We start from the raw sequence: 17,301 nt of genomic DNA on the forward strand, positions 1-17,301 counted from the left end.
TATTGAAAGAATGAAGAGAACCGCAACCGGAAATGGCAGCGAAATTTTATCTATTTTATCTCCATACAGCTCCGACGACGAAATCGAAGTTGACCCGGACCGACAGAAGACCAAAGATAGAAGGGACGCGGAAGCCCTACCAAAATTTTCAAAAATGTCCTACGCAACAGTAGCAACACAACGAATTTACAAAAAAAACCTCCCAAAAACTCTAATATCAAGATTAAGGAAACGAGTTGACATCGATCAAGTTATAAGTGCCCTCGAGGCAGTAAACTTAGGACGAGAACTAGAAGGCGTCCAATTAATTCGTGGAAACACTGTCTTGGAGATTGTGATGAAGACTGACACCGCGAAGAACGTCTTGTTGGAGAGGGGACTCGATGTGGGCGGCCTTCATCACATCTTTCAACAGTCAAACCCCGATTGGGAGCCGAGCCAAGTTACTCACGTGTCAGTGTTTGGCCTACCTATCGAACATAAAAACCTTCACATTGGCAACGTTTTTGAACAGCTGGGCTACAGCCGACATGTGTATACAAAGCCTGTTGTGAGGAAAACGCCTGTGAGTGAAACTGAGTACTACACAGGTATCCTCGTGGCGGTTATGGAAAACATGCCGAGCCCGATGCCGGTCATCATGAATATTATGAGTTATGCTATAAGAACAAAGCACAATGGCCAACAAACAGCGCAAGCTGTACCAAATATTTCTGTTGAAAACCCGACTCAAGAAAACGCAAACCAAGCGCCAGAAAAAATCCCTCAGTCACCACCAACAACCTCCGAAAGTCAAAGTACACCTGAACCTATAGTTTTTAATACGATACCAACAGAAGTCAAACCGAACATAGAAATCGATGCAAATACATTAGAACAACCGAATACGAATCCCGAAATTGATACCCCTAACGAAACCGAAGATACCTTAAGCCAAGTAATCACCAACCCAAAAGAACAACAAACTATCGGAACATATGAAGACCGCGAAATGAAAAATAGTATAGAAGACGAAGAAAACGACGATTCGCAAATGGAAGAGGACCACCAAACACCCGATATTAAATTTAAAAAAAAAAGAAAAACCGATCCGAACGACTGAAAAACCGACAACATAAAAAGATCTACCAAAGAATGAACAAAACAACTGTAAAATACCTTTAATTTTTTATTTTATTTTTTTTTCAACTACATTAATTTATCGACTTCGCGCATTTTGAAACAAAAATAAGTTTAATTTTTCATTTCTTTACAATAAACAAAAGGAAATTTTATTTTTGAAAAGTTTTATTTTAAATAAAAATCAATGTAAGAATTCTCACCTTAAATGTGAACGGTCTCCAAACTGAGACCAAAAGAAACAAAATATTTCGATTTCTCAAAAACTCGGACTATGACGTTATATGCTTGCAAGAAACGCATAGTACCGAGAAAAATAACAACACTTGGACAAATGAATGGAAACACCACACTAACGGTTGCTCTCTTTGGAATAACGGAAACCAAAGAGAGCGAGGTGTTTCCATTCTAACAAAAGACAACACTATTTTCGAAGAAGTCACTCAAGACGACTGTGGGAGAATTCTTGCAGCCACATTTACTTTGAAAAACTGTAATCTAAGAGTAATTAATATATACGGGCCAAATGACCCACAACAAAAAGAAAACTTTTTTAACCAAATAAGAAAACATGCGCGCGGATCAGAATATATGATCCTTACGGGAGATTTCAATATGGTTGAAAACCCTCTGTTAGACAGAGAAGGGGGGTGATCTACATAGTAAAAGCAATACTTTAGGCAAAGCCAACTTGAATTTTTTTTGCCAAAAGTTCGAGTTGGTTGATATTTATAGATATGTAAACCCGAATAAAAGTGATTTCACCTATGAAAAACAGGACAAAACTTTCAAAAGCAGGATAAACAGAATTTATGTACCTTTGACAATCTCAAGAAATTGCGAATGCGCTTTAATAGAAAACAAAATAAGTGACCACAAAGCCTTCGGCTGTACTCTAAAACTTGAGAAAGTGAATGAGAGAGGCCCAGGCTACTGGCACTTAAATGTTAGTCTAATAAGCGATTGCGCTTTTAAAGCGAAACTAAAAAAGGATTTTGAATTGGCAAAAACTAACAAACATAGTTACTCCAGTAGCAATCAATGGTGGGACATCACAAAATCCCGCATAAAATTGATTGCTATTGAGGCGTCAAAATCCAAAAAGCGCGAAATAAATCTAAAACAAAAATCTTTACAAAAACAAATCGATGAGGAAAACCAAAAACAAAAGAGAGAATTGGAAAAGCTTAAGGATCTAAGATCAGAGCTTCAAGAACTTCTATGCGATGGGGGCCCAGGCTACTGGCACTTAAATGTTAGTCTAATAAGCGATTGCGCTTTTAAAGCGAAACTAAAAAAGGATTTTGAATTGGCAAAAACTAACAAACATAGTTACTCCAGTAGCAATCAATGGTGGGACATCACAAAATCCCGCATAAAATTGATTGCTATTGAGGCGTCAAAATCCAAAAAGCGCGAAATAAATCTAAAACAAAAATCTTTACAAAAACAAATCGATGAGGAAAACCAAAAACAAAAGAGAGACTTGGAAAAGCTTGAGGATCTAAGATCAGAGCTTCAAGAACTTCTTTGCGATGGGGGCGTGTTCGTAAGAACTAAACAAACCCTTGCAGAGGAGGGCGAAAAACCTTCCAAGGCTCTCTTTCATATGGAAAAGAATAACCAAAAGAAAAAAGTTATAAGAGAAATAAGAGACGGTGACACCGTTCACACGGACACCGTCAAAATATTAAAAACAATTCGAAATTTCTATAAAAACCTTTACGAAACAAAAAGTCTCAATAAAGAAAAACAAAGCAAATTTTTAGCAAATATAAAAACATCCCTCACGAATGACCAAAACGCATCTTTAAATATACCCTTTAGCAGCGAGGAGCTTTTTAACGCTGCAATGTCCCTAAACAAAGGCAAAACACCAGGGATAGACGGCCTCCCGGCAGAATTCTATCAAGAATGCTGGGATATTTACGGAGAAGAACTTACCGATCTTATGAACGGTAATGTCTTCGATGCAAATAACGAGCTGTCGTTGTCACAGAGAACGGCGCTGATTAGTCTCCATCCAAAAGAGGGTGACCTGACGGCTCTGCAAAACTGGAGACCAATATCCCTGCTGTGCGCGGATTATAAAATAATCACTAAAGCCCTCGCATTGAGGTTGTCAAAGGTACTAGATAAAATTCTCGGACCGTTGCAAACTTGCTCGGTACCGGAAAGAAATATTTTCTCCAACATTTTCCTGGTCAGAGACCTAATACAGTACACTAACGAAAAAAACATAGATAGTGTACTGATTACAATCAACCAGGAAAAAGCATTTGATAAAATTGACAGAAATTTCTTGTTTGAAACACTAAAAAATTCAACTTAGGTGAAAAATTTATAACAGCAATTATGCAAACAATGAAAAATTCTAAATCGATAATAATTAACAACGGATACATGAGTGAATCTTTTAATATAAACAGAGGTTTTCGTTAAGGCGACCCTATTTCACTCATGCTTTATTGCCTGGCAGTGGAAACCCTCGCTCTAAACGTCAGAAACAACCCTGACATAGACGGCATTCTCCTGCCTGGCACAAAAAACAATTTAAAATTAATGCAGTACGCTAACGACACCACAATATTCCTGAGGAACCCGAAATTGATCGAATGCGTTTTCAAAACGCTAGACATTTTCGAGGAAGCCTCATGATCAAATATTAACAAAAGCAAAACCAAAGGTCTGGCGTTAGGTGGATTTAACCACATCCACTATAAAAACGCGACCAGAATACTAAACCAAAAGCTGTTTAATATTAACTGGTGCAACGCCTCAGGCATTAAAATTTTAGGTATTACCTTCCACACCGATCTAGCCTACACCGCTAGCGCAAATTGGATGAGAGCCGTTGAAAACTTTAGAAAAAAAATCAAAAGTTTCAGATACAGAAACATATCTCTGAGGTGCAAGGGTATTTTTGTTAATACTCTTGCACTCTCTAAGGTGTGGTTCGTGGCCAACGGCTTTCCAATTAACGAATTTACCGCCAAGCAAATTAAAAAAGAAATATCAGCGTACCTATGGCAGAGCGAATACGCGCAGCCCATAAAAAGCGATATCTTAAATCTACCAATAAATAAAGGAGGACTTGGCATTCTTGACACAAAAAAGCAAGGTTTAGCCCTCCGAACAAAACATATACTCCAAATAAATGAACAAGAAAACAATCACGAGTCATGCTTTATTCAAAACTATTATTTGGCGCACCATCTAGCTAAACACGCGCGAACAAACTACCCGCAATGGTTGTTTCTTACAAAAAACAACTTCCCCAAATCTTTAAACGAACTCCCATTTTACTATAAAGACGTCATTAAGAACATTAAGTGCGATGACAAAATTTTAGAAATTAAACCTAAAAGCGCAAAAAATAACCGCGCGTTTCTCACCAAAGCTGACGAAAACTTCAATTTAATAAAAATACAAAGGGCATGGGATACAATGCTACAAAAAAATCTTCCATGGCAAAAAATATGGGAGAAAAGCTTTGTATCTCACGCCATCGGTCCCAGCAAAAACACCCTCTGGAGAGCCTTAACTAACTCACTTCCGACTCTTGAAAAAATTCGGAGTTGGAGGAAAAGCAGAGGCCGCCGAAACAACACTTGTAAATCATGCGGAGCAGTGAAAAAAACAATGCACCCTTTTATCAACTGCAAAAAGGCTAGGTCTGTGTGGAAGACCTTTATACCAACGTACGAAAGACTTTTACCAACAAAAAAATTTAATACTGTCCATGCGGTCTTTCTAACAAATATCGAGCACTTGTCAAAGAAAGACTACACTTCGAAAATAGCAATGACTCTGGCTCACTAGATAACGTCGCGGTTATGGTGGGCCAGAAACATGAAACTTAAGGAAAACAAAAATATACCCTCGGCAAAAATCGCAGAGAGGATCAAAAAAGATATTAGAAATATATGGAAAATAAACTATAACAAATACTTAAGAGAAAACAACGTGGAAAAATTCCACAACATGTTTTCTATAAACCATGCAATTAGCGATAAAAATAATCCGAATCTAACTCTTCTCTTATAATTAACGGTTTTCAACCAAACAATTAACATTATTTTTATTTATAAACGAAAAGCATGTCCCCAGCAGCCCCTGTGGGTGCGACGGACATGCGTATATTTTATAAATGCGAGGCTTAATGGCCAGCACTATATATTTTAAACATGACGGAAAAAACACGAACATGTCCTGCAAAGCCCGGTGGCAATGATGGATGTGTGTATTTTTTATAACAGTCTGGGGTAATAGCCAGGCATATTTATTTTAAACTTGTAAAAATTTTGTTCTATTTACTTTTATTAAAAACCTGTTGTGGTTTCATTTCGATTTACTTTTTCGTTTTTCGACTTTTCGATTTTTGTTTTGTTTTCTATAACCACAACAGTTTTAAATAAATAAATTAATAAAAAAAAAAAAAAAAAAAAAAAATTATATATTCTCATAAATAAAAATTTGAGAAACAAAGTACTGTCTAAAAAATAAAGGAAAAGTTGATGATATCAAAATAAATCTTTCCCCCCTCATTGTAAGTTGTCCCCTGTTGTAAATTTTTATTAATGAAATATATGTAATTACAATAAAAAAAAAAAAAAAAAAGTCTACTCTTGATTCTTGATCTTAGGCATACAACTGAGCTAGTGATCATCTTTAGTGAGGTCTACGTGCCTCATTAGTGATTGCTAAGGGTTTACCTTACCCTTTCAACGGGTTGCCGGTACGGCAACTTTAGCTTGTAGAGGTTTAGGAGAGATTGATTTTTAGTGAGATTTGAGTGTTTTATGAGTGATAAGAGGTCTATTGGCCTTTAGAGTGACAGAGAGTTTATTTATACATTTAGTATAAACTAATCATGGCTTTAAAAAGTCCATCAACTATAAACTTACCGGACAGTAATGTCCAAATTAAAAGCTATGCTCAAGCAACAGCTTCTAAAACGAATGAGTTCAGTAGCTTAAAAAATACCCTGCTGAGTAACTTAGAGAAAAATATAGCTCAAGACGACATTCTTTCAGCAATTGAAGATGTCGGACTCGACAAGGATCTTGAAGGGTTTCAAATAATTCGAAATGGGACTATGATGGAAATAGTAATTAGAACAGAGAAAGCAAAACATTTCCTTCAAGAGAAGGGGCTTACTATTAATGGTCTACACCACCGTTTTTATAATTCTACTCCTACTAGGAATATTAGTAAGCGAGTGGCTGTGTCTGTGATAGGCCTTCCACTTGAAAAGAAGTTCTTTCCCGTCGGGACAGTGTTAGAAGAATTAGGCTATGGAAAACACATACATACTAGACCGGTGTTTAGACATACGCCTAAACATAAGACTCCATATTATTCAGGGATAATAGTGGCAGTCATGGACAATCTTGAGCAGCCAATACCAAAGCAAATAAAACTGAAAGGGTACAATGTAAGAGCAACATACACTGGACAGGAGGAAGCAGGAAGTGTACCAAGGGAATAGAAACCTATCGAAGAAACAAATGAAGAAGCAAAACCAAGTAAAGAGACAATCAAAGAAGTAGAGGAATAACCTGAAGATATGGTTATAGTCCAAAGTATAAGTGAATCACCCATAGAGTGTTTAATTTTAAAGTGTAAGACACAAGAGTGTACAGAAATAGTAACAAAAGATATTCCTAAAGTAACGAAGGAAACAGAAGAAGTATGCACACCAACAAGTACCAAGAAAGTCAAACTATCAAAAAATACCGAAACCACCACACATAAACAAAACATACTAAAAACTAGCATCGATGAAGAAACAGAGCAAGTAGTTAACATACCAACCGAAGAAATAAATAGAGAACAAGCGATAGAAAACAATTACTATGATAATAAACACAAAAGAAAAGAAATTGATGTATCCGGAGTTGAACTACCAAAAGAATTTGAAACCATGAGTTACCAAGATATATGGTGTTACAACGCAAATTATTTTCACGGTTTTAACAAAAATGATTGCAGCGAAGAAGATCTAAAAACGTATGTTCGGTATAGAAGAGCTGAGTATGAAAAACAAAAAATGGAACAAAGACAAGAGCACGAAGAACAAAAACAAGCAAAACGAAAATTATACGAAGAAGAAAAAACAGCTAGACGAAAGGCAATGGAGGAGGCTAAGCTTATACAAAATCAGAAGCCAAAAACTTTAATAAATAACCGAGACGAATGGTTATAGAAAAATGTCTCAGAAAAAAAATAATAAAAAATAAAAAAACTGTTAAAATTTTAAAAATAAATTCAAAAAACTATAACAAAAATTATAAAACTATACTAAAAACCAAACAAATATCTTTATATATCTTAAAAAATATATATATCTTTAAAATTAATGCGTCTTAGTTTCGGCTTTGTAGCTATATTAAACACCTTTAATTAGGCAATAAAAGAAAATCAACTTTCTAAAGAAACAAAAAAAAAAAACCTTTCTTCTACGAACCTGTGTAAGCCTGGTATCAGCTACAGGTATCCCTAGTTGATTGAAAAAAAAAAAAATTTAACGCTTCACAAATTTAATTTATTTTACGTTACCTTACGTCAATCTTGATACTTGTTAGAGTGTAACCAATTAAGACATAATGTTACGTTATAAAAATCCATTTACGTCACGTAGTTTAGTTACGTCTTGAATCTATATTTAGTAACGTTACGTTACGTCTTATTTGGTTACACTTTATAAAGTTAAAAAGAAAACTAATTGAGACGTAACGTTGTGAATTGAGAATTTTTTTTTTTTTTCGTGACAAAGTAACCAATTGAGACGAAGCTATTTTACAATAAAAATAAAATAAAAGATGATTTTTAGCAATACGGCAATATAAAACAAACATTTACTGCATTATCAAGTTTATATACTTAATATTTAATTAGAAGTTAGAGAATGTAACCTTGTTACCAATTGTAACCGTAAAGACGTAACGTAACTTTAAAATGTTATAGGGGCTAATTAAAAAAGTTAAATAAACAATAAAAGTTTTAAAACCACTAAAAAATAAAAACAAGTAACCAAATTAAGATAGTTCACAAAAACAAAATAAAAAATATAAAATTATATTAAAAAGTATAACAAAAAACAATTTTTTAGTATGCGCTGCCTAGTTTCGGTAATGCAGCTATAAATAACCCCTTTAAATGGGCTACAAAGAGAGACTAAGCTCCTGGATTAATATGATAAAGAAAACAATTTATAGCTTTATTATAATTAAATTAGATTGGTTTTGAGTTTCATTTAAAAAAGATTTTTTTTTAAGCTTTTAAATTTATAAAGTAGAACTAAATAAAACGTAATTGTAACTGTATTTAAAATATGGCTTTTTTTAACGTTAAGTTACGTCTAAGTTTACACTTTTTAAGTTTAAAAAAAAACATGTCGTTGTTTTTTTTTTAACTTATAACACTACACAAAATATTAGTACTAATTTTTTTTTATTACAAATTTGTCACGTAAAAAAAGTTTTAATTTGAGAAGGTTTAAGATAAAAAATTAAAGTTTTAATTAAGCGGCTGATTGCAAAGTGCAATTAATGAATTAATTTGCAATTAATTCATTAATTGCACTTTGCAATCAGCCGCTTAAGCTACCGAATATTATGATAATCATAATTTTTCCGCGAACTTAAATGAATCCTAAGGCATAATTTATGATTTAGATACATTTGAAGTCGCGGAAAATTTCTTTCAAGAATAGCAAATTTTTTCTTGTGATTGTATACTTTTGACGGCCTAAACTTTTTTGTTAATCTTTTTTTTTTTTATCTATTATTATTAAAACGTTTATAATAGTTTCTATATTCATTTATCCATTATTTAGATATTATTATTCAAATATATAAGAACTCTTTTCATTATAATTATTATACAATCCCAGCAAACATGTCAGCGTTGAATCAACGTTGAAAACCGGTCGCAGCGTAGAAAAAGCGTTGCAGTCACAAAAACAACGCGTTTTCAACGTTGAATCAATGTTTGTTTTTAAATACTAAATCGCGGTAAATTTAAACGTTGAATAAGCGTTGAAATTGTAACGTAATTTAGCATCTCAAAAAAAGACGTTTATTCAACGTGGAATCAACTTACGCAAAAAGCCACTTTAAAGACGATTCAAAATCTATGCTTCATCAACGTTAAAACTAAACCGCTTTTTAAACGTCACATTTACAACGTTAAATAAGCGTATAAATATCAACTTATATTATCTTCTCAGAAATTCGCGTTTATTCAACGTTGAATAAAAGTATGCAAATAATCACTGTAAAAACGTCGCAAAGTAGAAGGTTTATCAACTTTAGACATTAGCTGCTTTTTCAACGTATTTAAGCTATTTATGAAACAACGCTTATTCAACGTTACATATACCAACGTTGAAAATGTGGCAGTTAAAAAACGTTGAAAAAGTGTTATTTTGCCAACGTTCATTAAACGTTGTTTTGACAACGTTGAGGAAGTGACACATTGAAAATTATTGTCTCATTAACTAGCCATTACAAAAATAATTTGCCGTAAAGAAAAGGCAATGAAAACTTAATAGAATACATGCAGATGGTATAAAAAAATTATTTTAATAAAGTTATGTTTCATAACTTTTTTTTATTGCGGCTATTTTAAAACTTTTAGATTTTGCATCAAATTGTATATAATATACATAAATCTCAGAGTATATTCGGTTTATTCAGGTTATTTTTGTTGATGATTTATTTATTTTAAAATGAACATTTTAATAAATTGCAAAGTTGTATTAAACATGTTATTTCTAAGTTAGAAATAGCACCTAATTTTGATAAGATTCAGATGTTTTAAGTAATATCAAAATTAATAAAACATTATAAGTCAGACTAAATTTAGTCTGTTAAAAGACTAATTTTTTTATTTATTTGAAAAACTTTAAACACCTTTCCCTAATTATCAAGCAAATACTTCAGTATAAAATCTTCGACCAATAATGAAAGTATGCATTATTAAATTTTTTTTATATAAAAACACGTTTGGATAAGAAATTTTATTTCTATTTTTTTGAAAAACTTCTAATTTTGTTAGGAAAAGTATTAATTCCTAATTATAGAATTGGTGTTGTATATTTACATCTAACATTTATTCTTTATCATATATTTTTATTTATTTTAATAATATGTATTTATGCATGTATATATGGGTAAATTTATGAATATATATAAAAACAATATATACATTTTATATATTTATATAAAATGTCTATATTTCTAGTCCTAATTTTAGAGTAGGTGTTGTATATTTAATTCTAACATTTGTTATCACATATCTTTGATATATATTTTTATTTATTTTAATATTATGTATTAATGCATGTACTTATGAATATATATATATATAAAAAATATATACATTTTGCATACATATATACATATATATATATACATATATATACATACATTTTATATATATGTGTTACTTATATATATATATATATATATATATATATATATATATATATACATATAAACATATATATTTGTTTATAAATGTATATATATATATATATAAAAATATATATATGTATATATATACATATATATACATACATTATATATATACATATAAACATATATAATTGTTTATAAGTGTATATATATATATATATAGATATTATATATATATATATATATATATATATATATATATATATATATATATATATATATATATGTATATATATACATATATATACATACATTATATATATATATATATATACATATATATATATATTTATATATATATATATATATATATGTATATATATATATATATATATGTATATATATATTTGTGTATATGTATATATATATATATATATATATATATATATATATATATATATATATATATATATATGTATATGTAAATATACATATATATATATATACAAATATATATATATATACATATATATTTGTTTATAAATGTATATATGTATATATATATATATATATATATATATATATATATATATATATATAAATATATATATATATATATATATATATATAATATAAACATACATGTATATATAAATATATATATATATATATATATATATATATAATATATATATATATATATATATATATATATATATATATATATATATATATTTAAATAAAATAAATGATGCCTTTTTTTTAGATGATCTATTACAATCACTTCACAATCTTGGGCTTAGGTTGTTTATTTTAAAAACAGATTGAAGCAGAGGCAGTTGCTCTATGTTGTTGGGTAGAAGATGGTTGGTTATTTTTGTAAACTGGTGTTCATGCAATGAAAGCTGCCTATAATAGGTTTCCAATTGATTAATCATGAAACAAGCTTAGAGTTAAAAGAATTAAAGTTACTGGAGGTCATTAAATTTTACAATACTCATTGCTATTTTAATTGTTTTATATGAATAAAAAAAACTGTTATAGTTTTATATTAATGGTGAAGTACTATATGAAATAAACTTTTATAATTAATGGTGAAGTACTATATCAAATAAACATCTAATAAATCTTATTTTTTTTTTGGGATAATTAAAATTTTGAATCCGTTTAGTGTATTATGATTGCCTAGGTATATATTGTAATCTGTTTGCACTGGGTTTATTTTTTGTTTATAATTGTTTACTAAATAATTACTTATAAGTATCTATTATTAGATAGAGAAGTAGGCGAAGGATTTAATTTTACGAATACAGAGGACTCCGAAAAAGAATGAAAGTAATTATGTAAGTAAATGATTGTGTTTCTCTTTGCATTTAACTTTTTATATGGTGAAGAATAAATAAAACTTAATAATAACTATTAGTCATATCTGATTTTAATAATACTGATTAAATTTTCTTGACATGTGATAATTTAATCTTAGGTGTAAGTTTATTTAGTAAAGTTCTGGTGGATCAAAGATAGAGGAACGATATGGTTTTAACTGGTTTCCATCTTATTAACGAAGTACATTATATGATTTAAATTGATGGTTTATAGGTACAACTATTCAAGTTAGTTAATTATAGTTAATCTATGTATGGAATTGTGACTATTTTTAATTGTAAAATTTGACTTCCATAAAATGTATATATCTATATTTACATATATATATATATATATATATATATATATATGATGATATATGAATGTTGGAAAAAAGTTTTACGAGTTCAGTATATTTTTTTAACGAGTTCAGTATGCTTTTTTTGGTTGTCGAGAGGGGGCATAAGTAAAATAAAAAATGGTTTAGGTGTAAAAAAATTTATTTGTAGTAAATAATTCGTATAAAAAATTTTTATTCATATAAATAATTAGAGTCTAATTCAAAAGCTGAAGCGTTACACAACCATTCTTCTTCAGCTTCTTTTTTTTCTTCTGCTTTTTCTTTTGTTTCTTTTATTTCATATAAATAATTAGAGTCTAATTCAAAAGGTGGAGCGTTACACAACCACTCTTCTTCAGCTTCTTTTTCTTCTTCTGCTTTTTCTTTTGTTTCTTTTATTTCTTTTATTTCTAGTTGTAAACATTTTTTAAAGTCTAAGCCTCGGAGAGGTCTTTTTAATTTCAAGTTTGCTTGTTGAAATTCAAATGGAGGACTGTCGAGTTCCATCTCCCAGTTGTTATTATTCATTTTTTATAACTAAAAAAAAGATAAAATATTAGTATAAAGTTGTATACAAATTTTGTTAAATAAAGTAAAAAAGATGGAATAAAAAAGAGTCAAAAAAATGTAATAAAAAATATATATTTCTGAAAATAAAAATACAAAAAAGTTATTATTTTTGTAGCTCGCAGCTTTGACATAATCCGCATTTCTTTGCACAAAAATATCGTTTGTTGAATAATTGTGATTGTAACAGCGCTTGTTTTTTCATTTTGAAAAAATAAGGGTACATAGCTGAAAAAAAAGAGAATAAAAATAAGTTAAATAAAAAATTTTTTTTTAATTTATAAAAATAAAAGAATATACCTTTCATTTGTTGTCGTATTTTTTTTGGTGTTTTTGTTTTTTTAGCGTAACCATATTTTTTCATTTCTTCATTATTCTAGCTATAAATATAAAATAACATCATTTTTATGTACAGTTTGATGAGAATTAATATAATAATATTGCTTTAAAGCCCAATGAATATATTTTTTTAATAAAATATAAAAATGATCATATTGTGTATTATTTAAAAAAGGTTGAATATAATGCGAGTTAAAAATTTCAACGGTTATATATATAAAAAAAGCTTGATCAAAAAAAAATTCTAAATGTTTTCTGTATAAAAATCGAGGTCCAATTTCAGTTGTCTTGTAAAAAGTTTGAGTCCAAATAATATATTTATCGGAATCGTAATATTCAATAGGAATGACTTTGGCAAGTTCTTTTAAAAATATGTCCATTTCAACTTGTATTCTTGCTATCCCATTTTTCTTTTGCATATTTGTTCTAACGTTGGCACTTTTTCGTATTTATACTTCAGTCTTGTTTGTGGACAAAACCATACCCATTCGTGATAATGCATGTTGTATTCTTCAAAACTTTTTCTTATTAGTTGCATTTTTTATTAGTTTAGCTATAAATATAAAACCAAATCTTTTACATGTATAAAATCAACATTAGTAATAAAATAATATTGATCTTGTGCCCATTGCACATATTTTAAAATACAATTATAAAAAAAATCAAGTTGACTATCATTAATACAAGGATTATTATAATGAAATATTAACATGTTGAATAAATAATGTATAATTTTACTTTGAATCCAAAAAAATTGAGTATGATTTGAAAAAATTTCACAAGTATAAAAAAAATCATCAGTACTATTGTCTGGATAATAATAATATAAAAATCCAAGTTCGTCTTTCAACAATTCGAGTTTGATTGCAATTTTTCTGATGGCTAATTTTCTTTTTATTAGTTCTTTTAACGATTCCATATCTCGTCCAATGTTGTTTTTTGATTCTAGCATAAACCAATAGACAATGTGAATAATAATGCCATATGATGTGTGAAAGTCTTTGTTTCTTTTGATATTATATTTTTGCATTTTTTATTTATCTAAAAAGAATATTAAAAAAATTGTTTTACAATAGTATTATGAATAAAACAGTGCTCTGTAATATAAAAATATTGATTTTTTGCCCAATTTACATATTCTAATATTACGTAATATAACTCTTTTATTAAATGTATTTCTAATTGTTTTTTTGGATCTGCTAAATACGAAATTTCTGTAAAAAGTAAATGAAAAAGACTATGTAGATAACGTCTTTGAAGATGATAAAATAATAAATGTTTATTTTTTTCGACTATCCATTCGTAAAAGATGTATTTTTTATAATTCTGAAATAATACTCTAATAAAAACTCCATTTGTCCATTTTGTGTTTCGCATTTTGGTTCCAACAAATATAGAGATGATTTTATTTTGTAATTGCTCAAATTCATAAATGATTCTTTGATGAGCCAAGGTTCTTTTACATAAATCTTTCAAGGTAAGTTGTGATTGAATTTCATTGGTAAATTTGTTCATGTTATCTAATGTTTCATCGTCATAATGAAATAGATAATAGGAAAAATGTCGTTCATCTGGACAAAACCAAATTAGAGTTTCTTGTTCAAAGTTTTCAATACGAGAATAAATGTTTTCCAAATATTCAAACTTTTCTTCCTCGTCTGACATTTTAATTCTTTTTGCTCGTTTCTGTTTTTTTACACGATTGTGTACAAGGTAATGTAATGATGTAAATTCAAAATCTATTAATCTGCTAATATTGCCCCAGTTGCTTCCCATTTTTTTTTAATTACTAATCTAAAAAAATTACAAATATAAAAAAAATACAAAAAAATAAAGTAAATGTTTTGGAAATAAATCATACTTTTACTATACAAGTAAAAAAGTATGACTTATTCCCAAAAAAGTTTTTAGTAGAAATCAGGTTCTTGAACACATTCAGGTGCTTCTGGTGCTTCAGGTAAAGGATTGTAAAAATTGAAAAGTTCTTGTTGCTTGGCTTCAATGACATCACTTGGATATACTGCGTTTGGTGGAGAATAAATAGGTGGTAAATGTTTAACTAGGCTTTCTTCGTACGTTGGCAAACGTGGTATTTTATTTTTATATTTAGTGATAATATCCATTCGATGAATCGTTTTACACAATACAAGTAAATATTCTAATTTGCTTTCTAATGATTCGTAAGTATGTCCTTGTTCGTCTTGTATAATATTATCTTTGAAGTACTCTATAATATCCAATCCGTTTTTTAAATTTTCTTTGATTCCAAACGGTATTCTGAGCATGAATTTGATAGATTTTACGTTGGCAATGGTTAGTTCTAGACTGATTTGACTGAAAATGTCTATTGCATTCATTTTATTAGTTAATCTAAAAAAATATTTCAATGTATAAAAAAAGTTACATAAAATTACATAAAAAATCATTAGATAAAATTAAAAAAAAATGACAAAAAGTTTTTTATAAAAAAATATATTATTGAATAGTAATTGTTATATATAAGTTATTGTTAATAATAAATTGTTTTAGTTCTTGGTGTGAAATGAAATTAGGAAATCCAACTGCTACATTAAATTCTTCAGTAGGTTTATCAAAAGAACTCGCGTTTAAACTTTGAATATAATTTTCTGGCATGATAGTATGAGCGAAAAATTTTTCATTATTTCTCAGAGTAAAAATTATTTTTTTACTAAAGGGCCATTTCAAAGCATCATCTAGTTCTCCTCGAATAAGTTGAAAGAAAATGGCTACATTCTTTTCATTGGTGCTGCGAGTATAAATTTTTATTCGATAATAATATCCTTCGGGTGAGTAAACAGCTTCAGAATAATAAGCTTCGTCAGAAAGTAATCTTAGATTCATTTGATCAAGTTTGATGATGTGTTTGTCTTTAAAGAGGTGTTGCATAACTTGTGGTTGTTGAGTTGTTTTTTTTAAAGCCAAGAACTCTGTAGCGTTTTCTTCAACAACTTGATTGAGTTTTATAATTTCTTTATTGAGATTTTGTATTTCCTCTTGATTTGCTAAAGCTGTTATGTTTTCATATACAACATTTTTCAATTCTGTTATTTCTTTGTTCATGTCTTCCAAGGTTTGTTGTAGTTTAGTATTTTCTTGTTTTAGTTTTTTAATTTCTTGTTTGTCTTCTTTTTGATTGAACATCATTTCTTTACTATCTGTAATTAGTTTTATTATAATTTCGTTGCAATTTTTTGCTCCAGCTAAGATATGGTTAACAGAAAGATTCAAATAATTTAAATTTTTCTTTTCATCTTGTACAATTTGATCAAAATATTTATTTTGTCGATCTTTATAATCTTGAAAACATATTACAGAGTGCTCATCATAATCTTCGTTGTTTACAGCAGTATTGCAAAAATAGCATGTTTTTTGAAATTCATATTCACATTCGTGGTTTAATAAATCTGCTACCTTTTTCTTACATGTAAAACATTCGTAAGATAATTGATTTGTAGAGCATTCCATTTAGTGTTTCATGAGTTGTTCCATAGTAAATTCCATATCACAAAAACAGCATAGATATATGTTGTCTGCCATTTTTTATTAGTTGCTAAAAAAACATTTATTTATATAAAAAATTGTTAATAAAAAAATACACTCGTTCTTTTTTAACATAAAACATTTAACAAATATAAAAAATTTATAATGACAACAAGAAAATTAAGTATAAGAAAAAAAAAGTCTATTTCAATGTCCAATTCGTTTATATTTTCGTCGAATGTAGCATGAAATGTAATATTTTTTATTTCTTCAAATACGTCCTCAAAACCAGGAAATATATCATCGTAATTTTCGTTGAATGCATCATGAAATGTAATATTTTCTACTTCTTCAAATACGTCCCCAAAACCAGTAAACATATCATCGTAGTTTTCATTATTATTAGTCATTATTATGTTTGCTAAAACAAAATGTATATTTAATTAATAAAAAAATTTATAAATACAGTTCAGGTAATTCGTCCATTTTTTTAATAACTTCATTGATATATTGTTCAATGTCCATTTCATTAAACAACTCGTCTATGTCGTTTTGTATTTCTTTTTCCATTTCTTCTTCCATCATTTGATTTTTTAATTCTTCAATATATTCATTTTCATCTGTTTCATCATTTTCAACTGTTTCATC

At 28.8% G+C, this 17,301-nt stretch overlaps 1 protein-coding gene across 1 annotated transcript; it reads right to left on the bottom strand.

The window, feature by feature from the left end:
- Positions 1-15,627: 15,627 nt before the first annotated feature.
- Positions 15,628-16,638, bottom strand: LOC136083102 (TNF receptor-associated factor 5-like). The gene has a single exon (XM_065802511.1). The coding sequence runs from the start codon at positions 16,636-16,638 to the stop codon at positions 15,628-15,630; it is 1,011 nt and encodes a 336-aa protein (XP_065658583.1).
- Positions 16,639-17,301: the final 663 nt, after the last annotated feature.

Source organism: Hydra vulgaris, chromosome 08, assembly GCF_038396675.1.
Source record: "Hydra vulgaris chromosome 08, alternate assembly HydraT2T_AEP".
Taxonomy (NCBI): Eukaryota; Metazoa; Cnidaria; class Hydrozoa; order Anthoathecata; family Hydridae; genus Hydra; species Hydra vulgaris.

Bases quoted from the DNA above. Each gene is read 5' to 3' on its own strand.
- LOC136083102 (XM_065802511.1), bottom strand. From the start codon at position 16,638: ATGGAATGCTCTACAAATCAATTATCTTACGAATGTTTTACATGTAAG.